General features: G+C 38.1%; 1 protein-coding gene and 1 long non-coding RNA gene across 5 annotated transcripts in view; both read left to right on the top strand.

Annotated features, from left to right (window-relative positions):
• LOC117431725 (ankyrin repeat and fibronectin type-III domain-containing protein 1-like) overlaps positions 1 to 26,399 on the top strand; it is a 256,983-nt gene that overhangs the window by 86,860 nt on the left and 143,724 nt on the right. For all 4 annotated transcript variants that reach the window (XM_034053016.3, XM_058995967.1, XM_034053015.3 and 1 more), the window contains one exon: positions 708 to 940. In XM_034053016.3, the coding sequence (XP_033908907.2) occupies positions 708 to 940 (233 nt within the window). The remainder of the gene's footprint in view (positions 1 to 707; positions 941 to 26,399) is intronic.
• On the top strand, positions 6,158 to 9,505 carry LOC131699401 (uncharacterized). The gene is made up of 4 exons (XR_009308109.1): positions 6,158 to 7,372; positions 7,993 to 8,202; positions 8,905 to 8,950; positions 9,341 to 9,505. It is a non-coding gene; the product is annotated as an uncharacterized LOC131699401 (long non-coding RNA).

Genomic DNA, 26,399 nt, shown 5'->3' with positions numbered 1-26,399 from the left:
AATCCATAAAAAACAAAAAACAAACAATGTCTTGCATTATATTGACACGCAGGTAGCAATATTTTCCCTTATTGTCCTGTGCTGGGGGTGCATATTCCAGGAGACAGAGATGCAGTGGAGGTGGCCCGATGTACTTGTCAAGCAAGTTAAACATGTAGCTAGAGATTCGCTTTTACAATTGGGATGATATTTGCTGAGGACATTCTTAAGCATAAGTAATTGATCATAATCTAGATTTGATGAAGACTCTCTGTATGTATGTTTGTCTATTTGTATGTCAGATTTGTACATATATCTAGATACCACCTTATCCAATTTTGAGTAAGCTAATTCTTTAGCACAAAGATTCTTCAGCATCAGTTATTGAGAGCATCAAAATTGCTTGAAAATATCCCTAACCAATACTAAGTGCAGGACAGAAACCAGGACCAGAGAATGCAGTTGTAAATTAAGTGGAGATAGACTTAGAACAGAGGGCAGGAAACAGTTATTCACAAAGAGAGTGGTGAGGGTATAGAATGGGTTACCTTGCCATGTTGTTCTGCTGAATCACTGGGATCCTTTAACTTGACAAAGTTTTGAGATCAATCAGCTACCAGAAACCGGTCGAGCACTGGTGGGCCAAATGGCCATCTCACATACTTATGTTCTTTCTTTAGGTTCTGATTGTAATGAGTTTTTCATAAGCAGTGTCTGTCTGTCCGTAGGAGAAGTGTGGAGACTAGAAGATGACGACGATGATGATGAAGAGCATTCAGTGGTACAGAGAGGACGTGCCGAGCCTCGTCCACGCTCCCAGTCCCCCTTCTCTCACTTCCGCTCACGCACCTACATGAGAAAGAGCATCTCCGTGGATGACAACCTGGGCATGGTGGAGTTTGGGACCCCAAATCCTGGAAACAAGGCAGAGAGGGCCAAGGGAAAGCTCAAGAGGAAGTTTGTAAGTAACAAGGGGTTTCCTTCTGATTTTAGCTGGTTTATGGGTTCATTGATTTTACTTTTATTTTGGAAGGTTTTGATATGAATTTAGAAATACTAAAAGAAACAAAATCAATGACAAAGTTTTGACTAGAAAGTGGTAAAGCTCAATGGTCCTATGCACGTATTAGACATTAACTATGACAAGGTGTGAATGGCGTTTGTTACAGCGGGTCACGTAGGTAAGAAAAAAACTATGCTCATTTTCCACTTTCTCACGAGTAGACACAATCACACAGTTATGTAAGAGCTTGGTTCCTATTGATTTTCATTGACAACCATTTAACAGGAATAGGTCAAACCCATCATCTTCAGATAGGCAATTGCAGGTGCAGTGATGGTGGTGTCTGTTTGTAATGGCTGCAGGTGCATGAAGTGTTTTTATTATATTGTTTATTTTATGTAAAATATACTGCAGTGTGATTGTTCAGTACATTCTGTCTAGCGGTGCACATTTACCCCATATTATTGGCTTTGACAATCAAAAGTGTCCCCATAAGATGATGCTCGTATTGTTAGTGCTGCACAGACCAGGACCAGGGAACCCACATATAAACTGAGTGGAGACAGGCTTAGGCCCGAAGGAATAAGACATTTTTTTATACAGAATGGTATGGAATAGGTTACCAAGCCATGTTCAATCAAACTGTTTAATCAGCTACTAGGAACTGGACAAGCATTTATTTTCTTCTGTTCTCATATAGTCGCTGTAGCAGGCTGAAAGTACTAAGCAAGCTTAGTGGGTTCAGTTTTCAGCTGCCTTCTTTCTGGCTCTTTGTTCCATTTAGTCTATAGCAGCAGAAGGCTAACGGGATCATTATAATGAAAAGGTTTCTTTTGTATTGAGACACTGGACACTGTAACATAAGCCTCCTCCCGTTGCCTCATTAGTAGCAGGGCATTGTAATTAGGGCTTAGTTGTCCAGCATTGGGAATCTGATACTTGGTGAATGCAGTAGAGTTGGGGGAGCATGGCTTCAGGGCATATCGTATCACGAATCACTAAAAACTGCCCTCTTCCTTTTCAAAGTGAATTGATATGCACCCTAGCTGACGTGTTTGGCAGTATTGCTGCTGTAACCAATATTCGAAGAAACTGATGCCAAGCTTTTAAAGGCTTACAGATTTTTATTTTAAGAAGATATTGGTGCCTGAGCGCTTATCATGTGTTTATCGCTGAAACCCAATGCCTGCCACTGGCTAATAATGAAATGGTAATCCCACTTTCAACAGTGTGTGCATTTAGTGTGTGAGCTGTTGTAAGAGAAACTTTGGCATTTTCTAGTGTAAACTTTGAATGGTTATGGTCGCCTATATCACAGTGCCACAAATTACTCAAAGGACTTTCCTATAGAAACACACCCTATAATATAGTTCCTGGATTATAATTCATCAGAAGCATTGCCTCTTGTCTTTGGATGCAGGGACGATGAGAAGAAGCCTACCACAAACGGGCAAACAAATGATTTTGGGTGAGATCTTCATCCGCAGATTTTTCAATAATGAGAGATCATTTGATTGAAGGGGAGAGAGTGCCTCAATGTGCCTGGTTTAGACTCCACTTCTCTGCACTTCAAGAAATTCCAGCTCATTTCTGTGGAACACAGCCATGAGCAGCTACTGTACCTGATCTGGAAGTTGGAAGCCCCAAGTACATCAAGGATCTCCAAGTATGCCAGGGCTGAAGTCTTTCTGATTGCATGGCTGGCTTTACGGAACTCGAAGGGGGAATGAAACTGAAGCAGACCCTGGCAACAAAAAAACTGGTACATAGGACAGCAGCAGGTGCAGGACCTTATTTTGGAAGTTCAGAAGACACACGTCTCACTGGAAGATGCACTAAAATCAGGCACATCTATTGTGGCGGGTGGACTAGCTGTTCTTTCAAGACTATGGTACACATCAGATTGTATTAGAGGTTGTGTAGCATGATAAATTATCAAAAGCACAACTTGGATGTTCAACATTGAATTAATTAACCAGGATGAGAAGCCATTTAGATATACAGTACATTTCCAATGGGGTAGTGGTAACCATTGGCAGTACCTCACTCACTTACAAATCGTAATGCAATTAACCATGCATCTTAGCAATTCTAGACCACTGCTAATCGAATTCCAGACTACAGTGGTGCGGCCCTCTTTCTGAAGCTAATTGAATTTTGGAAAATATCACATAATACTTTGATGCGATCAGAGTTCCATGAAGATGCGGGGGGGTGGGGGGGTTTGGTATTGGTATTAAGAAGCTAGGAATACTGTAGTTGGATTTACAGAACCATCCAGCATCTGTAATTGCCTGGCAACGGTATTGGGAAGCTCCTTGATGCTCTCTGGAATGGGGTTCGACCCCCTCGTCTCTGTTTGAGGGACTCCTCAGCTTGTCTCCTTCTTTTCCTCATACACCTTACAGCGTTGGCTGGGTCTCCAGATAGATGGGGATAACTTTGTATTGTATGCGTCGCCTCTGCTTTGGGGTAAGAACTTTTTATTTGTCAAGGCTTGGTATTTGTGCAGTGTTTCATTACTTGGGTACATATGTAATCCAAAACTATAAAACACTCAATAGTGTTCAACAGTTTCAATAAATAAGATGCCAATAGGAATATACTGTAAAACGATAATGAACAGGTTAGAATATAAATAGAACATGAATATAATCAGAACATGTATCCCTTTAAGACACTGAGTGAGCAATTAATCCTGAGATGCAATCTATTTCTGCTGTAAAGTGTTATTTTATAATTAACAGTTATTACAGCTGTCAAGACTGGAGATCATTATGAATACCTGCTTTTTTGTGATACAGAAACCATCTTCTGTGCTTTATTAATCCTCCTGAGCCCTTTTTACTGGAATTCTTATCACATTGCTGCCCTGGCAACTGGCTGGTTACAAACTACACCCATTTAAGGATAATAAACCCACTGCTAAGTCAAGGATAGCCTGCTTTACAGCTTGGATTGCTAAGAACCAAAACCCATGATCTTTCCCATTGTCTTGTTCCCAGTAACAAGCTGCTCACAAGCCCTGCATATTTATTCTCTCTTAATAAACTATATGAAATACCTTATTAAATCATTTATTAGTTAATTGATACTTTTTTAATAACGTGAAATCTACTCCTAAAGATATGAATCTTGGACTTGCCCATTCTTAACTGAATTCAACCCAAAGTCTGGGAGCTTTAAATAATAATGTAGTTAAAGATGTTATATTTGGTAAAGTAATGACATTGGTTTTAAATGAGTGCACTTCAAAATGAATTATCTCTTTCTAGCACTGGAAACATTAGCCCAGTTAAGCATCTGCAGTAAATTGATAATGGAATGTCACCCAGTGTAACCACAAGAAGATTTTTCTAGACAGGGTCAGCCCTACGTGTTGAATTATTATTAACCATTTTTAGTTTAAAGACAAGCATGGATATTGTTGTTAACACTTTTTGAATGATTTGCAAAAACATTTAAAATGTATAAAGAAATATAGGAACTGCTTGTACAGTGTGGGAAAACTAGACTGTAGTCAACTCATCAAACCTGTTAACCAGTAAGCCTCTTCATTTTTGTCCTATTTCTATAAGACAATGGTTGGTTTCACTGACCCTGATTAGCCCTAATCCTGGACTACTATCTTGGTAATAATAGGTAGCCAAGGATTAGCCAACCAGGAAACTATTTCATTCATAGTGTTGTCTTTTTACAAAGTTGATTCCTCGATGTTTCACCATTCAATAAGTCACAGTTAGGCCATGTTGATAGTAAACTGAGAAGAGTCCTATTTTCTCCTGTATGAGCGCCTTTCACCAATTCACTTGCTTCAATATTTGCCATTTTATGTGTAGGTTGGAAAGTGAAGTAACGACAGAGCACTGTACTGTGTTTTTAATCTTTTGTTAAGTAGGGTGACCACTTTTTCAAAATACAAAAACGGGACACATTACAATTCATATGCTGTGGTATATTTACATTTTTTTTAAGTTTTATTTTACTTTCCCCCGAAGAGCGGGTGGGGGTGGTGGGGGTGGTGGGGGTGGGGGGGGGGGGGGGGGGGGGGTGCTGAATCAAGATATATACATTAGCGGCCACAGCCGTACACACTTTGCACAAAATGTCATCTTCATAAGTGTGGACTCGCATGCAGCGGGTACCTGCCTTTTTTACACATTCAAAAATCCCAAATATGCAATCAATTTTAATAACTGCGTAAAAATGCGCATAGCAATTTTGCTGCACAGCTTGTCTGCCTCCCCTAAAACTTCCACCAACAACTACATCTCCCAGGATACAATGTTTTCAGTTACTAGGAAACTGTGCACAATAAAAATTTGCCCAACAAAACATTATCCAATCTCTGGCTAGCCCTGTTGTCTTTGCAGCCAATCACAGTAAGAATACACCATTGTATGTAGAACTTTTAAAAGAAGGTTCCTTTGATATTGCACCATGTGGCAGGGCGAAAGCCCTAAATGTAAAAAGTGTGTGGGTGTTCGGAATATAGGTTTTGCAGGGATGGGGTTCATTTGTATCTCTGCCAGCAATCACAGGTGTGGCCATTCTCCAGTTAGTGCTAAATGGTGCTAATTGGGGAGTGGCCAACTGTATAAAAAGCAACCAGAAAGCCTTTGTCTGAGAGACGGAGTAGGTCATTCAGTCAGTCAGTCATTCAGTCATTCAGTCATTTAGTCAGTCAGTCAGTCAGTCATTCTATTTTATTTTATTTGTGTGGATCTGTGTGGTGCTGTATAGTTTACAAATCTCAGTGAAGGTGCTTCCCAGCCTGGACAGTTTGTGTTGTGTTCTGTTTGATTTTTTTGTTTTGGCCCTTGTGCCTATTATTTTGTTATTTGTGTTTGTTATTAAAAGTGCGCAACAGCTCTAAACTGCAGCTTCAAGCCTCGGAGTGTCATTACTGACACTACCCTGCTACACACCAGTAAAATATTCCATATTTATACCAACATACAGGCCAAGAAACTTTTTGTCCCATTTTTTTCATAAATCAAAGTTAGAGGGCATTTACAGTCAAAAAGGCTCTGAATACCGCTCTCATGCTTGAACCAAAATTACTTTTAGTCAATCATATACATTTAATACAAAGTGTTCAGTATTTCATACCTGCTTATCTTTTTTTTATGAAACAGCTTAATTAATCACACAATCAGGAGCCAGCTCCTCATGAACACTGTTGAAAAATAAGGAAACATGTCACTTCAATTTCAAAACTTTAATCATTTGAATTGTATATATTTATTCTAATGTTTATAATTTTAATACAAAATGCATAAGCCTAAAGTATTGTTTCTGACGGCATAAGAAGTCACATTTCTTTCATATTTTATATATATAATGTACAGTTTTAAAAAAGGGGATACAGTTGTTAAAATAACTCTAATAATTCTAATAATGATGAGGATTGCTTAAAAACACACTGCATTTTTTTAACTCCAAAACAGACGGACGAAAATCATGCACATAATACAATTATTATTATTTATTATTATTTATTTCTTAGCAGACGCCCTTATCCTTATGATTGTTACAAGATATCACATTATTTTACATACAATTACATTATTTTTTACACATTATTTGTACATACAATTACCCATTTATACAGTTGGGTTTTTACTGGAGCAATCTAGGTAAAGTACCTTGCTCAAGGGTACAGCAGCAATGTCCCCCACCTGGGATTGAACCCACGACCCTCGTCAAGAGTCCAGAGCCCTAACCACTACTCCACACTGCTGGCCTGTTAGGTAAGAATAATGTAGTACTACTGAAAAAGCCAGTCCGAATCGACATTTAACTCATTTTGTGCAACAAATCTGTTTTTGCCAAGACCTGACTGACAGCATGAGATAGACAGTTGCCTTAGCAACAGACGCTCAGATCTGATCTACCTGTACTGAGCTGTGGGTAAACTAAGTGTTCTGGGTGGTTTTAACAAACCAGTTTATAGGCCGGAATGGGCGGTAAAGGTCAGTTCGGAAAAGTTTTTTTTAAACAATGCTACTGTATTCTTATTTATTTGTGGCCTATTGGCTATCATTTTTTACCTCTGTGCAACTTCGGAACTGATGGTTCCAGCTGCTTCGGTTTCATCCACCCCTGCTTGTTTACGTTTTGCCTCAAAGGCATCAGCCGTCCTTCAAAATCTATTTTATTATTGTATTAGTGTTCAGCTGAACATTTTGCTTCCATAACATGTGCATTTAAACAATTTATAAAATCTACTTACCCTTGTAATCTTTCAGTCCTCGGTTATCAGCGGCACGTGATGTACACATCTTCATCCTGGAGCCGCCACGAGCCTTCTTTTTTCCTCGAGACAAACTGAGTTCGAGATAATTTTTCACAGACCAACTGAAGTCCACATGCCAACAGTTACCAAAGGTGAGGTACAACATTTAAAATTAAGAAATGTTATTACTGTGTTATTATTGTCATTTACATTTAAGTTATGTAATATATTTATCTTTGACATTGCGCGTCACACCCGAATTTGAGTTGTTTATTTATTTAAATGATTTGTTATTCTGTAGCTGTTCAGTAAGTGTGATACAGAATATCCCTTACGCTTCCATTCAAAGCTCTTGTAATATCCCCAAGGGTGAAACAGACACTGGTTTCCAGTCTACTTTTAAAGTGTTACTTTACAGTGGGCCTACACCCTCTGCTGTGTGTACTGCCTACCGCGAATATTTGTGTGCTACATTTTAAATCTTTCGTTTGGACTTTTTTCAATTTGTTTGTCGAAAGACAGTCCATACTATCGTACCCGTTATCATGAGATTCATAATTTATTGAATCTACTCTGCACTTCATTTTTATTTCAGTCTCTAAATATCTCACATTTTCTGACACAATTAAACACCTTACATGGTACAAACAAACAAAAAAGTACATAGAAAGTAAACTTTGTATGTTTTGATGTATGTTTTAGTATTCTACTAACTTATTATTTATATTTTCACTGTTTAATGTTTTGATTGCTACCATTTTTTTCTTTCAAGTTTTACATAGGCAAAGGGGTATCACTGATGAAGAGAAGTGGGCAGTTATAAAACAGCAGGAAACAGGAAAGTTTTGCAAGGCATTGGCTGTTGCAATTTGGGGGTCTCACTTGGACTGAAAGACAGAAGTGTCACAGGAGGAAAATGTAATGCAAAAAAAGACTCAACAATAAAACCTCACTGACACCAGAAAAGTTGATACCATCAAAGGTATGTGTTGATAAAATAATTCATGTTTTCAACACAAAAATGATTGTAGGGTTTATATATAGGAGGTTCCTGGTTCAAATCCCGCCTCTCTCATTGACTCACTGTGTGACACTGAGCAAGTCACTTAACCTCCTTGTGCTCCATCTTTTGGGTGAGACGTTGTTGTAAGTGGCTCTGCAGCTGATGCATAGTTCACACACCCTAGTCACTGTAAGTCGCCTGCTAAATAAACAAATAATTAATACATGACTTTAAAGGATTTGGACTACGACAATTTTTCCTTTGACTTTTTTTTTTTTATAACCTTTCTAAATCTTGAGAACTGTATCAACTGTAACTGTACCAAGCCAGTAAAGAACACTAACTATACCATGTGATAATATACAATGAATATTTGAAATTGAAAAAAATATGTAATGGATTCTTAGTGTCAGGTTTTGTTTTATTCTCATGGCCATTTTTAAATCATAATTGTTCAAAAGGATCAAAATGAATTGATGTAATATTGCTGTTTAAAAAAAAAACTGATTCCAACAGAGAAGTCAGAGTGATTCTGGTCATATCATCTGAGTAAAACTATTATTTCCTGCACAATCATATGATCTCTTTTTGCCAAACATCTAAAGACATGTTATAAAGTGTGTTTTAAAATCTATTATATAAATTGTATGGTTTTGTTATTTTCTTTTTGTCCTTCCACAGAATGCCTGGTGGAAAGAATGAAGCAAAGGGGAGACTGCAGAGAAAAGTAAGTGACATTAATAAACAAATTAAGAAAGGATATTAAGACAAAATAATCTAAGGTTAACTACTCACGTGTGTGGAGAATTTACTGTTATGATAATTAAGGCTGGGACCAAATCAAAGCTTTGACAACCCGCTAATCGCACTTAACAAAACTGTATTTAATAGCGTTTTCTTTTTTTTGGTAAGTATCTTATTTCTTCTACTCATAAAAAGAAAACATTGTGGTGTAAGCAAGACTAGTAGTTTTTAGAATTTGGTGTCCCTAACCTTTTATTAAATTATAAGTATCCAGGATCCAATTTTGTTTTTAGTTTTTTCTGACAATAGTATCATGCTGTTCAAGCTCTGGAATAATACAATCTCAACATTAAATACACATTGTCTCTTGCAGGGTGAGAAGGAGGAAATATGTGATGTCATCAGGCTGTTGTTGAAAAGAAATCCTATATAAACCATGGAAAATTGTGGGTGAGACACAAGAAGGTTTGAAATAAATGCGATTAAATCAACAATAGGGTTGTCTCCTGTCAGTATGTTCTTGAAGGTTCATCTTTTGTTGTAGTAGACTACAGTGTTTAAAGTATTAAATTGATGGTTAAAAACTAAAAGTGTATACCATGTTTAAAATATAGAATTGTGCCAGAAAACTCAAGTTTGCTTTTTACAGCTATAGAGTGTTCTTTAAAAAAAAAAAGGGGGGGTGAGGTGACAAGTAACAAAGAGAAAGATACCAAAGTTAAATAAGAAAAATACAATTATGATATTTAGAGGTTTCATTTAAACTTTATGTACAGATGCTACTAAAGAAGAAAATATTACTTAACTTGTTTATACTATCAGGACAATATTAGGCCTACACACATTTTGCTTTAGTTTAGAAATTGCTTGGGAAGTTTCTTATCTATTTTAAATGTGACAGATATTTTATGTAAATAATACTGATGAAAAAAATGTAAGAAATTATTGTACATGCATATAGTGAAACAAGTGCCTCAGTTATGAAACAACTTCACAGGTACAGATATATGGATCGGTAATAAAAACCACAATACCAATACAGACCAATACACCTGTAAGGAGAACCATTACACCAATCCAGACCATTACACCTGTAAGGAGAACCATTACACCAATCCAGACCATTACACCTGTAAAGAGAGCCATTACACCAATCCAGACCATTACACCTGTAAGGGGAACCATTACACCAGTCCAGACCATTACACCTGTAAGGAGAACCATTACACCAATCCAGACCATTACACCTGTAAAGAGAGCCATTACACCAATCCAGACCATTCCACCTGTAAGGGGAACCATTACACCAGTCCAGACCATTACACCTGTAAGGGGAACCATTACACCAATCCAGACCATTACACCTGTAAGGAGAACCATTACACCAATCCAGACCATTACACCAATCCAGACCATTACACCTGTAAGGAGAGCCATTACACCAATCCAGACCATTACACCAATCCAGACCATTACACCTGTAATGAGAGCCATTACACCAATCCAGACCATTACACCTGTAAGGGGAACCATTACACCAATCCAGACCATTACACCTGTAAGGAGAGCCATTACACCAATCCAGACCATTACACCAATCCAGACCATTACACCTGTAAGGAGAGCCATTACACCAATCCAGACCATTACACCTGTAAGGGGAACCATTACACCAATCCAGACCATTACACCTGTAAGGGGAACCATTACACCAATCCAGACCATTACACCAATCCAGACCATTACACCTGTAAGGAGAACCATTACACCAATCCAGACCATTACACCTGTAAGGGGAACCATTACACCAATCCAGACCATTACACCTGTAAGGAGAACCATTACACCAATCCAGACCATTACACCTGTAAGGAGAGCCATTACACCAATCCAGACCATTACACCTGTAAGGGGAACCATTACACCAATCCAGACCATTACACCTGTAAGGAGAACCATTACACCAATCCAGACCATTAAACCTGTAAGGAGAGCCATTACACCAATCCAGACCATTACACCTGTAAGGAGAGCCATTACACCAATCCAGACCATTACACCTGTAAGGAGAGCCATTACACCAATCCAGACCATTACACCAATCCAGACCATTACACCTGTAAGGGGAACCATTACACCAATCCAGACCATTACACCTGTAAGGAGAACCATTACACCAATCCAGACCATTACACCTGTAAGGAGAGCCATTACACCAATCCAGACCATTACACCTGTAAGGAGAGCCATTACGCCAATCCAGACCATTACACCAATCCAGACCATTACACCTGTAAGGAGAGCCATTACACCAATCCAGACCATTACACCAATCCAGACCATTACACCTGTAAGGGGAACCATTACACCAATCCAGACCATTACACCAATCCAGACCATTACACCTGTAAGGAGAACCATTACACCAGTCCAGACCATTACACCTGTAAGGAGAGCCATTACACCAATCCAGACCATTACACCTGTAAGGAGAGCCATTACACCAATCCAGACCATTACACCTGTAAGGAGAGCCATTACACCAATCCAGACCATTACACCAATCCAGACCATTACACCTGTAAGGAGAACCATTACACCAATCCAGACCATTACACCTGTAAGGAGAACCATTACACCAATCCAGACCATTACACCTGTAAGGGGAACCATTACACCAATCCAGACCATTACACCAATCCAGACCATTAAACCTGTAAGGAGAGCCATTACACCAATCCAGACCATTACACCTGTAAGGAGAGCCATTACACCAATCCAGACCATTACACCTGTAAGGAGAGCCATTACACCAATCCAGACCATTACACCTGTAAGGAGAGCCATTACACCAATCAAGACCATTACACCTGTAAGGGGAACCATTACACCAATCCAGACCATTACACCAATCCAGACCATTACACCTGTAAGGAGAGCCATTACACCAATCCAGACCATTACACCTGTAAGGAGAGCCATTACACAGACCATTAGAAGTGTAAGGGAAACCTGTACACCATTACATCCTAATGGGAAAGTGTTCAATTCCCACTACGTAGTGGAAACCACTACATGATGGTGTAATGGTTTTTCCAGCAGGGGTTGCTGTTCTGTCTCGTGTTGTGTTTATTCATTTTTAGAAAGGGAAACTCATGAAAGAACAGAAATGCAGCACTCTGATAGGCTGAAACACTTTACAGCATGTTGATGCAGAGGCGTTATCGGCATGAGATGAGATGTTGGTGTTGTCTAGTTGTCCGTACCATGTGAAAGTTTTCTGGGGGTGCGCTTGTATATAAATATTATATAGATACATTTTTTTTATTGTTTTAACTGGCGAGTGAACAAGTGTAAGGCATTACAAAATAATGCTGCAGGAGCAGGCCTATGATGTGCTATAAACAGATTTGCTATGGTTTGACTGTGGCACTGAACTGTAAGATTGCACTGTGTCTAGGAATTCGGGACAAATGCCGTCCTGGAGTCATTAAGCCTGGGACTGAGACTTGATCTTTACATTTCAGGACTGTCTCGCCCAATTAGGGACGGGTGGTCACCCTAGTTTAAGGTGCTTTGACTAGGACTTTGGGAGCTGCTCTTCAGTTGTGGTTGACTGCCATAGACATATGTAAGGTAGGCTAGATCAGCCAAGTGGTCTTTTTAGTAGTAAGCACCAGAACGATCTAGTGCAGATCTGTATTGCCAGAAAAACAAACTGTGGTACATCACTAGATGACGCTGGCTCCTGTATAAAGACACTTTGGCTGATATAGCGAAATAGCTGATCTACTCTCAATCAGGACATGCACTTTTGTCCACTACATTTGTAGAGATTGGTAAATAATATTTTAGATATTGCATATTAGCATGGTATACCAAAGTATAATGCCTAATTTAAGGTCTAAATTGTATAGTCCTTTCTAAGCTTTTTTTTTCCATTTCCAATTAGTATGACGGGAAAGCTGATGATCATGATGACAGAATAGTAAAGAATAAGAAATGGCCAATAATAAGACCTAGATGTAGTTAAGTAAATTAGGTGTTAGTATAATGGTAAAGTATGTTAAATGCCTGATTTACAGTGTGTTCTCAAGATAAATGTGACATACAGAATGACAAATATACGGACAGACAGACATATCTCAATAATTAAATATTTTCTATCACTTGGTTACTGTTAATCACAATTGGATAAGTGGTTTACCAGATCTATAGAAAAATAAAAAATGTGACACAGTGTACTATGTACTATATATATATATATATATATATATATATATATATATATACATATATATATATATATATATATGAAAAAATGTATAATATATTACAAACGTTAAAATAGAAAGACTAATATAAAATAAGATTAGTTTACTAAAACCAAATAGCTTACTGAAAATTAGCGAAGCCATTTTTAAAAAGAGAAAAAAACTTGATTTAACCAGACAATATCTTCAGTGTACCAGTGCTCATTACAGAGGTGTCCTGTTTTAGCATTTTGACTGTTCTTGTTTCTAGCAAAGACTAACCACCCAGTCCCTGACCACCTTCCGGCGCCTCCTCAAGACTCACCTCTTCAGACAGCACCTGTAGAACTCCTCTTTTCCCTCTGGACGCTTTATCACTCTTCCTTAATGCGCTTTACTTGCACTTATCTGCTCCCTATTTTACTGCATTTAATCCTGTACTTTAAAGAGTACTGTACTGTAATCTGCCACTAGTGTTATTCAATCTGTAGTGTTTTGCATTTAATCGTATCCTGATGTAACGATCACTGACACTGTTATCTGCTCTGATATTGATTCGTAATATACTTGTACTTACTAGAACTGAAGTCATTGTATTTTATCTTGCTCTTAATTGTATTAATACTTGTACTGTGATTCTTGAAATGTATTTGTTTACGACTGTAAGTCACCCTGGATAAGGGCGTCTGCTAAGAAATAAATAATAATAATAATCCTTGCAGTCTTTTCAGTCAGAGCCTCAAAAGAGCCATTTTGGGGAGCTCAGCGAGTGTGGCTCGAGAGCTATTTGTTTGACAGATTAATCAAATAATTGTTGCACCTATGTTCCTAGCAGTTCCTTAACAATAGGTGTGTGAGTGCAGGGACAGGTCCTAAAAACTTTAAGCCGTGGCATTCCTCTTTATAAAGATCTCCACACCAGATCTCTATATGAAGACAGGGAGGGAGGCTTAACCATCTCAATGCTTTTCAGAGGGCTAGGATCAGTTCACCTGGATAATTCTTGTTTACGTTTGACCTCGAGGTGTTTTCTCATTGTGTGTGCTTTTCTTCCTTTTCTTTGGCATGGCGCCTCTAATGCTGTTAGGTATCACAGGCATGCAGACAAGGTAGAGTCTAAGCTTAGCAGCTTGTGTACAGGAGAAGGGTTTTTAAGCCATGTTTGTGCTAAAGCATCCTATAATGGTTCTAGGGGTTAATCTACCTGGTGAGTGGGGGTGGCTGGCCTACTTTAAGCAATAGGAGTTAGGCCCATTTCTTCTTTGTGTGGCGCCTATTCAGTTGTGTTGGTGCAGCCCTTGAGGTGTTGCCTGAGGGAGATGAGGTGAGGCCTTGGTTCTAGAAATGCTGCAGCATTTATTATGCAGCAAGATATAAAGTCTTTTTTTTGAAGTACTGTGATGGGGTACACCTCGTCCCTGTATTATTATTTGTATATTTTGTATTATTATTATTTATTTGTATTTGACGGTGGGAAAGCCATGGTTTTATTTTTCGTTTTGTTTATTAATTTAAAAAACCTGTGTGAATGTGGCTGGAGCCTCAATAAGGTCATTGTTTTATTGATAATTAATTAAGGCTCCAGCCAAGCTTAAAAGAACCAGCTCCAGGCTAATAGAGAGAGATATTTCCTTTGAGTTAGAGACGGGAGGACGGTTTGGAACGAGATCATACATCCGAAGCAACTGCTACCGCTGTACCACTCGGTATTTGTTTGTTTATGTATTTTTGGCCATCGAGCCCTTTTGTTTGGTATAAAGTGTTTTGTTTATTGTTTGATTTATTATTAAAACCTGAGGGCAAACGCGTCTCGTTTCCCCTACCTACCTTTGCCTTTGTTTTGTATTGCTTCTTCCTGGTCCGGGACGTCAGTACTGCAACCACTCTGCCACAAGTACATACATACATACAGTAGTGTGAAAATTTATTAGCACGCCCCATTGCTTCTGTAGTTTTGATTTATTTGTTGTGCATATGAAATCAAACCACTGTAGTTGAAAATCTTGGAAAACGGTCAAAGTAGGCAAGTTAGTGATTGTCCAATTTAATTGATGACTTTAAGGCCACACATGCAATTAATTTAAAATAGTAAGAGAAAAGACTTTTTAGAAGTTGTTTAAGATGCCTAATTAAAGCAGAAAGCAGTCTAACATATTCACACATAAGAAGTGCCTGTTGTTTCTACATCACTGATGACTGACTGAAAATTGAAATTCTCACACCCAGGTTTTCATGCAGGTAGGTATATAAAGGATATAAATGACACATCTTGAGGTGCTGTAATACATGTGCACACTGCTGTAATTAAATAAGAATATTTGAATAGTATAGCTACAGACATGCTTACAGCAGAACAGTGCTCCTGTGTCCTGGAAAATTCTGCCCCATTTCCATGGAATTTGCAAGCTTTACTGCCTATCCCTGTGCAGAATATCTGTAGATACTGGCTGCTATGCCTCTGAGAGGATCACATTGATATTCCTCACCACCTTTCTTGTAGGCATACAATATAAAATTGTTTGAGCTTCACTGGGGAAATTTGATGAAGTTAAGTATTGTTTAATGATTCAAGTCTGCAAAGCTTTTCTGTGCAATGGTTGTATTTTCTTGTTCCTTGTTGAATGTTTCTCTGTCCTCAGTTGGTATAACTCTTTCAGGTAGGTTTTCTTTTTTTGGTCATGTTGTTAGCAGTTAGGCATTGTAATGGGTTGTGTGGGAGGCTACCTTGCTCCAATATTAAAACCTTAATATGACGTCACTTCTATCTGATACAAACTATCTGCTACAAACACATTTTAAATGACTGTATAACATCAATATCAGGGTCTACTATATCACAGGGCTGAATAAAAGTAGGTAATCTATTTTTGATTCACTCTTTCTTTTATAGTGTTCTGTGTTGTTGGTTTTAAGCCAGTCCGTAATGACATTATCATTGTAGATGGAAATGCCTCTCTTGTCAAAAGGTACAGAGCTGTATTTAACATGATCGAAATGAATTCAAACAACATCCTACTCAAGAAAATGTTTGCTGCCCATTTGATGTACGACTCGCTTCTAGTCTGTGCAGCAGCAGAGACCTTGAATATGTAAGCCAGCTCAGGGAAATTAAATGACATTTTGTTTGCATTCAACTCAAGTTCTTCAGTCTTTTGGTTAATTCGAAAAGGGTTGTACAATTTAGACGTTAAATGAGGTATATTGAATGTATTGGATTGTAATAAACATTTCCATTACACTTATACTGGCAATTATCAATAGATGACTCCACAGCTGATGTCAGATGGAGTTACTGGGACACAGGGCATGATTGGCAAGATGTGAAAAAGGTTGACAAAGGAATGCTAACCGCAGTTATATGCTCAAAAGGGATATTCCTAGAGTTTTTAGGGCCAGTTATCATGTTTTTTATCTATGTTTTTTTTTTTTTCCCTGTTCAGGAGATAAAATTAATTTAACTTTTTTACAGTAATTTATTATTTTGTATTGCAAGGCTATTTTGTACTTCAATGAATATTGCTTGAAATGTCAAATTCTTTGTCATGCACTTCCATTTGTTACTGTATAGGTCTCAAATATGCAGTTTTGTGGGTAACATGTATTTTTAAAAATATAATAGCTAGTACTACTCTAGATTAAATACATTTGTTTGAAAACCAGCCTTTCAGATAGTGTTGCTCGTTTTGGTTCATTTCATCTTGAGTTATCAAGCAGCTGTTGGCTGGCATGCTTTCAGCCAACAACATGCTTTAACCCAGAAGATTCTGCCGAGGTGAAATGAGACAGGAAGTGCAAGTGTAACAGCTTTCCCCTGAGAATAAGGTGTGGAAACTGAGTACTTTTTTAAATCTAAAGTAGTAACAGATAAAATGCTTTTGAAATGCACATTGAGACCTTGTACAGTAGCTAAAAAAAAACCCCCAAAAAAACACCCCAAAACAATATTGATAAATAGTCAATAGTTGAAATACCAGTTACTTACAAAGAGAAAAAACTAACTTCTGGCATGCCTAAACCAATATAAAGGAACATATTGTGCTAATTAAATTAATTAGTGTCAATTGAGCATCCGTCAAGATATTTTAAGCCAATACAAATATTGCATACTACAGCAAGCAGTGAAGAGGTAGTTTTACTGCTTAATGCAGAAAGGCATGAGAGAAGATATTGAACTATTATATACTGCAAAAAATAAAAAATAAATAAAACACTGGTTATTAAAATTGAGGGCAACTGTCTGAATTTATGCCACAGACTACAGCTGAAGCAGCTTCTTTTATTGTAGTGGTTGTAATGTGTTGCCTTGGACACCAGATGGCAGTCTGTCCCAGTTTGAGGTCCACAGTTAACAGAGGAAACAGATTTGAACACCGAGCTTGGCATTACTAGAAGCTGTGGTATAAGTTATTATGTTGTGTGTAGGGTATCTCTTATTGTAGAGATGTCTAGTTTCGCTGTTCAAACTTTGAGAAATATACATATTATAGTAAGATACACCTTCCTACAAAGTAACTGGCTATAAATCTCAAAAACTGAGATTTGATTCAGGAATTGCTAATCTACTGTGCTTCGTAGATTTCATATACTGATTTATTATATAAATGTTAGTTAAATGTCTAAATAATATTTTATTCTTAATTGTATAAAAAGTTTATAAAACTCATGATCCATCTTGTTCCAATAGCAAACTTGGGCTGTTTTCCTATATCTGGTTCCAGCGACAATCCCGTCTGCAGCCGGACTTTGCACTGAAGTCAAAGATGTAGCATGTTTTGTATAATTCCTATTGATAAATTAAAACTCAGACGTTTAAAGCACAGAAGTACAGCTGGTACACCAGAGTCTGACCATTAATCTGCAACACTGTTCCTGGTAGATATAAGGAAAACTCTGGCACGGTGGGTGAGTGCATTTTCATTTTGAAAGAGCCATCACCATCAGAGTACCAGTAGAGGAACTAATGTGTATGTAAACTATGGCCTTCTAGAGTAATCAAGGGGCACGGGGTATACCAGGAGAACATGCTCCACAAGATAGGTCCTAAGGAAGTGGTCAGACAGTGTAGTTCAACTAGCTTGGAAAGAGAAAGTTAACCATTTTAATTTTCCATTTCCATTACATTCACAAAAACCTTTCATTAGTGCATGATTATTTTTAAATTAACTCGGTGAAGCTGTATTTTGAGTATTTAATGGAAACTGATCAAAGCTGTCAGTCCTGTCTCTGTTCTTCTAACACTGATTTTCTCTTTAGAAGCCTTAAATGATAAATCTCATTACCTTGCTAACTTGTATCTTGGACTATCACCATCTCTACATTTTTTGAAAAAGGGCAGTAGAGCCGTCTTAGTATATGTCAGACAGCAGTGAGTTGAACTACCACAGCCAAAAGCCATCCACAAGCACTATACAGTGTGTGTTATAGGGTAGTGTAAAACTCGGCATCATTTTTGGACACTTTAAATAAACCACTTAATTTGTTCTGTAGAGAAATGCCTGTCTTTCAGGATGGCAAGCTTAGCATAGCGGTGGGACAGCATAACTCTATATGAGAAGATATATGCAATTCTTAATTATAATAAATGTTCAATTTCCATTTAATTTGGAAAACTGTCTGTATATGTTGTTAAACATCTCTCTCCTTCCCTCTCTCCTCTATCCCCACTCATTATTTTTCATCCCCCTTTTCCTTTCACATTCTCAGTTAATTTTTCAACTGCCTTTCTCACCTTCCCACCTGTCTCTCTCCTGTCTGTTTTTCTCCCTTCTCTCACTCTTGTATCCTCCTTTTTCTCTCTCTCCTCACCTCCCTCTTCCTACTCTCACCCCCCCATTCTCTCTCTCTCTCCCACTTGCAGTCCATCCTCCGCCCTCTACCTCTCACTCCCTCTCTCCTCTCTCCTGCATCAGCTATTCAAGGACAGGATGCTGCATCAATTAAAAAGAAAAGAGTTAAAACAAAGCAGCAAAAAGTGGTTTTTTTCCCCTCAAGCCAATTCTATACCTGACAACTCTCCGAGCACAGCGAAAACGAATAATAAAAAGCACACACACACACACACACACACACACACACAACAAAGAATAGCATGGGAATTTTTCCTGTCGCCACTTTGGTTGCCGAGGGTAACCGAAGTAAATGGCTCTCATTAAGTATTTAAATAGAGGCCCCTTCACCCCCCTCCCCACCCCCCCACTTTCCTTTCTTTCCTTTTCTTTGCTGGGGGAGTACAGGAAGGGGGGGTAGTCCTAGGCACCTTAAGGATTGTTAAGAATAGTTTGAATGGCTCTAATGAGCAATTATCAAACTCTCACACCCCCTTCCTTATTTTCTCCTGCCTCCGATTGCATTACTGTGTTTGAGATTTGTGTATTCCTTCTTATTCTTCTTTGTTTCTTATGTCCTGCTCTGTCATGCATGTAGAATACCTGGTAATGGCATGTCAATGTTGGGAGCTGTCTCATGTGAGATTACTGCTACTAATCCCCACAGTACTACTGATCTAATGTGAGGTTTAAAGAGTGCTAAAGGCTTCAAAATCCATTTTCTTCATTTGTTCTTGAGAAACCTTACCACCGGTCCACTATGAATGGACTGCTAACGAAGGTTTTTAAAATCCCTCAGAAGCACCAACATTATTAGTGGTCTCCTGTTTAACATAGTGCTAACAGAGGCTTTAAAATCAATTTTCTTCCTACTTATTCAATGTGCTATCATTCTTGACAGTCACCATTGCAAACCATTTTTTCAGGGTAAAATATTAGCTATTCAGGGATCCCAAGATATTTAGTAATTAAGATATGACCTCTCTTGTGTGGGGAATGTTCTCCTGAGATAGCCTGGGCCCCTTGATTACTCTGGAAGGACAAACAAATGCCTTAGTTTACTTAAGCTTTGTTACAGAAGTCCACCCGAAAATGCTGCACTCGTACCCTAATGGCAATGGCTACTTTCAAGACAGTAATGCACCCCTCCACCATGTCAGTGTGGTATGCAAACTGTTTAGAGCACATGACAGAGACTTCAGGCATCTTCCATGGCCACCACAATTAAAAATAATAATCACTGAAGGATCCCTCGAGACACCTTCCAGGACCTTGTGGAGTCTATGCCATGTTAATGACTGGGACACATAATGGCCTAACTCAATATTAGCTACAGGTCCTAATAAAGTGTCCAGGCAGTGTATATATTTATCATAAATGCAGGTAGAAGAACCAGCATTTTTTACTTCTTTCAACCAGCATATTGATTGAAACCAGCATCTGTCATGACTTTCAGTTTGAGCAGTTGGTGTACAACTTTGCTGCATCATGTGGGTTGTGATAACATTTGTCCCTTATGTATTTTTAAATGATACAGCTGCACACTGCCACAGGCAAACACATACTGTGGATTGGATCCAGCAGGATTCTAAACTTAGTGTGGAGAGAACATAAAACGCTCTTTTAATAAAGGGAAGCAATTTTAATCTCTTTTAAAGTCCCTTAAAAATGACTTTCAATTAAAAATACACCACGTCCTAGTACTATGATCACAGTTTGTTTGGGGGGGGGGGGGGGGGGCACTGCAGAGTTTCACCTCCAGATGGCAGATTAACACAGCAAACAATGCCAAACACAGTCCTTATTTCTGTGCCAACCATCCTTAAACAAAAGCTCATTTTAACACGGTTTGGTTAGATACAGTGGTATCTAAAGCTTTAAATTCAAGTTTCCTACCTCATTTGTGATATTAACATTATTTCTGTTTCCCCTTTTATTGTGCTGAGGATACATAGGATGCATGTATTTCAAATACAGCGCTATAGATAAACCTCTGCTGTAGATCACATAGTCTGCTTGCAGTTTGATGACAGCACAGTGCCAGGAAGTAGCAGAAACTTTCTTATCTCCAAATTCAAGCCATCTTCAACAAGGCAATGACACTGAGTGTAGGAGGTAAATACATTCATTTTAAAGCCTTGGTTATCACTTTGGTGGCCACTGTAAACTCAAATGACTATCCATTTTCTAGTAATGCTGAAGTGGGAAGGATAATTGCTCTTCATTGACCGATCGTACTGAATAGTGTGCGTTCTATAACCATATGATCGCTTATCCTTGGTTGCATGCTGTTCTCTGAGAAAACGCAGTTCTTCTTTGGTTTCATATATAAGCGCTTGTGATTTTAGTTTTCTCTTCAACTCCTTTCTAAAATAGACTTACATACAAGCCTGTGCTCTTACAGTATCTCGTGTATAAGCACACTCCCATTAATTACATAAGCACATGCACCTGTTTACTGTGATCTCCCTCAATATTTGGAGAGAAGTGCAAATTTGAAGAGTGTTATATTTCTATCATACTAATGAAAAGATGGAGATAGCCAGAAGCAATTTCAATTGAGCTGTGTACTGCTGATTTTGATCTGAATTGTCTTTCCTAAAAAAGATATTTCTGCAGTGCAGTTCTTGGTCGTTCTCTCTGAATCGAGCCACAATGAGATATTTCTGCAGTGCAGTTCTTGGTCGTTCTCTCTGAATCGAGCCACAATGAGATATTTCTGTAGTGCAGTTTTTGGTCGTTCTGTCTGAATCGAGCCACAATGAGGTTTTGGGAGTGTTCAGGAAAACCTTTCCTGGAAAACTGATTTTGTAAACCAGCTGGTAGAAAACAATTCGAGTTAAATATGAGTATTTTATTTTGAAACCTTAGTTTAGCTCCCAGATACATCTCAGACATGTGAAATACTGCAACACTAATATGTTATAGTGTTAAGCATACTGTGTATTATTCACTCTATTTACAAAATCTTGATCTTCATCACATATTTTAAGAGAGAAGTACATTTTGATCTAATTTTGTGACATAGGTGAGGATATTTTAATACAGAATAATAAACTTATAACTTCATCACAAGCTGAGGTCACAGGGGAGCAGAATTGTGGTAATAGAACGCATTGGATTTTTAAAGATTAAGTAGCAGGGTTCTGAAAAAAGGTAGCGCTATACGTCCCCACGTGTTGCTACAACTGTTTAAATAACGTACCTGTAATTTTTCTTTTCATTGTTAACATCTGACAACTTTTACACTTATAACTTTAAACTCTGTTTCAAAGCACTTTTCAAAATGGCCACTCTAGTGCCCTGGGGTTTGAGATCTGTCCTCTAAATCACTGCAGGAAGAGCGATTAAAAAAAAAAAAAAATCATTGTTATTGCTGTGTTATCTGTTTGACAATGTGGGCAATAACCCTTGCATTGGCAGCAGTGCACTAGAGCAGCCATTTTGAAAAGAGCATTGAAACAGACTTTAAAGTTATAAGTGTAAAAAGTTGTCAGATGTTAACAATAGAAAGAAAAATGGCAGGTACGTTATTTAAACAGTTATAGCAGCATGTGGGGATGCATAACGCTATGTCTTTCAGAACCCCGCTACTTACTTTTTAATGGGAGTAACAATATTTGTTACTTTCTGGAAAAAATAAGTTACCTTTTCTCTGTTCTACACCTACATTGGTGGTCATTTAAAAGCCAAAGTACATTTCAGTTCAATTGTAACCATAAATGTGAATTGCTCTTAATTGTATTTGGTCAGCACCACACGCCGTCAAACCGGAAACACTAACAACTCGATTTACGGCAGTCCCTAAAGACGTAACTGCTATTTTCCTTGAACAGATACAACCGCGAATGCAGCTTTCATTGCGTGCAATCAGGATTAACTGGCTTGTGTACAGAGCTTAATAAAGGCATAACAGAGATCCCGACAAGTACATAAATAGTTTCTTCAGTAACCTAAGCTTCTTTTTATGTGATACAACAAGGACTATTTAGATTTATAAACAAAACATTTAAAATAGTTTGACTGAATGCACGCTTTGAAGAACTCAAATTGCATGCATACGAAAAATACTACAGTGTAATTGATGCATAAGTATGTATCTATTACGTTAAGAGATTTACCTAACACAATTTTTTATATACATTGTCAGTTTTTGTCCCCAGCTAATACTCTCTATTCTCTTATTAAAAGCCTTTATGTAACTTGTTTTTTTCTTTCTTTTCTCTCCTTATGACTTTGTTCAAAGTCGCATGTATTGTAATGATAACAATTTACTTTTTGCTGTACCCAGTCAATTAAGAGTTGGTTGTTTCTTATACTACAAACATTTAAAAACCTGTTTGATACATTTCATACATGAATTACCAGACATACAGTTAAATAGTAAACAACAGTCGCAAGTTGTTTCGCATGACAAGACAAGAGAAAGTAATATAACAAGTAATATAACGCGCTACTTTTTTGATTAAGTAAAAAGTAAAGACATGATATTAGTTTTTTTGAAGAAACGAGTAATAAGTAAGTACTTTAAATTCAGCCACTTCCTGTGTTACAGGTAATAGGATCCCCTCTTAAACCATGTTGTAACCCTCCCTTTCCTCTAACTGCAGTCAACTTTTGCATATTATACTCGTCAGTACGCTATAATGTATTTGCCATATGTATGGTACAGCTAAACTAGCTTAAAAATATTTTTAGTAACCATAAAAAAACATTCAAGAATGATACATGGTCAACTGTTTGATCCCTTCAGCTCCTATTATTTATTATTAGATTTACTGTGAGGTACAGACATGGCTTTCAGGACCGTAAGTCAGGGGTAAGAGCTAATAGAAACTGGTGTTTTTGTTAACATTCGCACATCAGAAGAATCATCAGATTTATGGAACAATAAAATAATACCTGGTTCTTTTAAATTTCCTGAAAGCTGGGGTTTGTATATCAAATGAAATGTAATAAACAGTTTGAATATGAAACCATTTAACAATTTATGAGTCCCTAAATTAAATAGATGAATTGTTTATTTCTGGAATGGAAACTTTATTTGGAGAGCTGTGAAAATGTAGCCTAATGTGTAGTTCAAGTCAGCCATGAGTTCCCTAGTTTGCCCAGACAGGGCCTCCCCGCTGCCTTGTCGCGTGCAGAGCCTCGTAGTGCCTATGTTGTGGTTCAGCCTGCTGGTTCGGCTAGCTGCCCCTCCCCAGGAAAACTCCTCATCTTCCCAGACGCAGTTTAACTCATGGCTGACTCCCGGGATCACACACAATGAGGTTTGTAAATTATATCAAAGCCAGATGTTGGCCCCATGCCCAATGCTCCTCTGTGTTGCCAGCAGTAGCACCCAGTCCATCTTAGGAGGGCTGCAGTAGCACCCAGTCAACCTTTGGAGGGCTGGTGTAGCCTGAATACCAGGGCTGTGCAAATACTCGGACGCTCTAAGTAATTCCCTTTTAACATGTTTTTGTCGACAGGTATTAAATGAAACCGAAACTTTAAAAAATGTGCCCTCATCTATACAACTGAGTTCCAATCAGTGACAATACAATTCCGTATTGAGTGATTTAAAAGCCGATTGGGAGCATATTTTCCTTTCACCTGGTGTGCTGAGATTTTTACTGCGGTACTGTCATGCGGTGCTGTAAACCAACACAAAACATGTGTCAAAACTAGCAAACCTCACTGATTCGTCACCATTACCTTACACGGTTCTATGGAAATGAGCAAAATAAAAATCCAAAAGGAAGGTAAAACAAATAATCGCAGATAAAATAAAAGCGGTTTTAGCTCATTAAATTCTATGTTAAATCGTAATGTAAGATTGTGAATAATTGACAAGCGCAAAAGAGGGATCACTTTGTTTTAAATTGTTCAACACTTAATCATTTACTATGTACACTGCTTGACCACTTTATAGAATTGGGCTTCTGTTTGTCCTGATCTTCCTCTCCGTTGGGAAGGTGGGCTGTCATATCAGTGCTGTAACACTGATATGTATCACATCAGGGATAATTAAGCAGAAACTGGGTTGGTTTACAATATAGGCTAGAAACACAAAAATGGCAGTATTTTTCTGGAATTATATATTTGTGTGTTTTAAGTTTGCTCTTTCTTCAGTATGCAATGAACTAATGTTGTTCTGGTGAAGTTTACCACAATCGGTACAGTTCTGTCTCTTACCTTCAATTGCACGATGATATTTATATTTTAACAACACTGCCAAAGTACATGGAGGACAGAAGGCATTCACCATATCTGCATTGCTCTGGTTTGGGTAAAACAATGAGGAATCAAATACTGTATAACAGGAAATTTTGGCGGGGAATTTATTTTGGCATTATTGGCGGTTTTGATTGGATCGCCAATAAGTCTTCCACCAATTAGAGTGTGGCTTACAGTGTGATCCTGGCCTCTGATAGACTGGTATGCAGCACTGGTTAAAGAAGCGCTGGCCAAGGGAAAGAATGTTTCGGATATCATGAGAACATAAGAAAGTTTGCAAACGAGAGGCCATTCGGCCCATCTTTCTCGTTAGGTTGTTAGTAGCTTATTGATCCCAGAATCTTATCAAGCAGCTTCTTGAAGGATCCCAGGGTGTCGGCTTCAACAACATTACTGGGGAGTTGGTTCCAGACCCTCACAATTCTCTGTGTAAAAAAGTGCCTCCTATTTTCTGTTCTGAATGCCCCTTTATCTAATCTCCATTTGTGACCCCTGGTCCTTGTTTCTTTTTTCAGGTCGAAAAAGTCCCCTGGGTCAACATTGTCAATACCTTTTAGAATTTTGAATGCTTGAATCAGATCACCGCGTAGTCTTCTTTGTTCAAGACTGAACAGATTCAAGTCTTTGAGCCTGTCTGCATACAACATGCCTTTTAAACCCGGGATAATTCTGGTTGCTCTTCTTTGCACTCTTTCTAGAGCAGCAATATCCTTTTTGTAACGAGGTGACCAGGACTGAACACAATATTCTAAAAGAGGTCTTACTCATGCATTGTAAAGTTTTAACATTACATCCCTTGATTTAAATTCAACACTTTTCACAATATATTCGAGCATCTTGTTGGCCTTTTTTTATAGCTTCCTCACATTGTCTAGATGAAGACATTTCTGAGTCAACATAAACTCCTAGGTCTTTTTCATAGATTCCTTCTTCAATTTCAGTATCTCCCATACGATATTTATAATGCACATTTTTATTGGCTCCTTGCAGTACCTTACACTTTTCTCTAAAATTTGCCATATGTCTGCCCAGTTCTGAATGCTGTCTAGATCATTTTGAATGACCTTTGCTGCTGCAACTGTGTTTGCCACTCCTCCTATTTTTGTGTCATCTTTAAATTTAACAAGTTTGCTTA

This window comes from Acipenser ruthenus, chromosome 22 (assembly GCF_902713425.1).
Source record: "Acipenser ruthenus chromosome 22, fAciRut3.2 maternal haplotype, whole genome shotgun sequence".
Classification (NCBI taxonomy): Eukaryota; Metazoa; Chordata; class Actinopteri; order Acipenseriformes; family Acipenseridae; genus Acipenser; species Acipenser ruthenus.
Note: the sequence above shows the minus strand (reverse complement) of the source record. Positions and strands in the feature narration are given on the sequence as shown.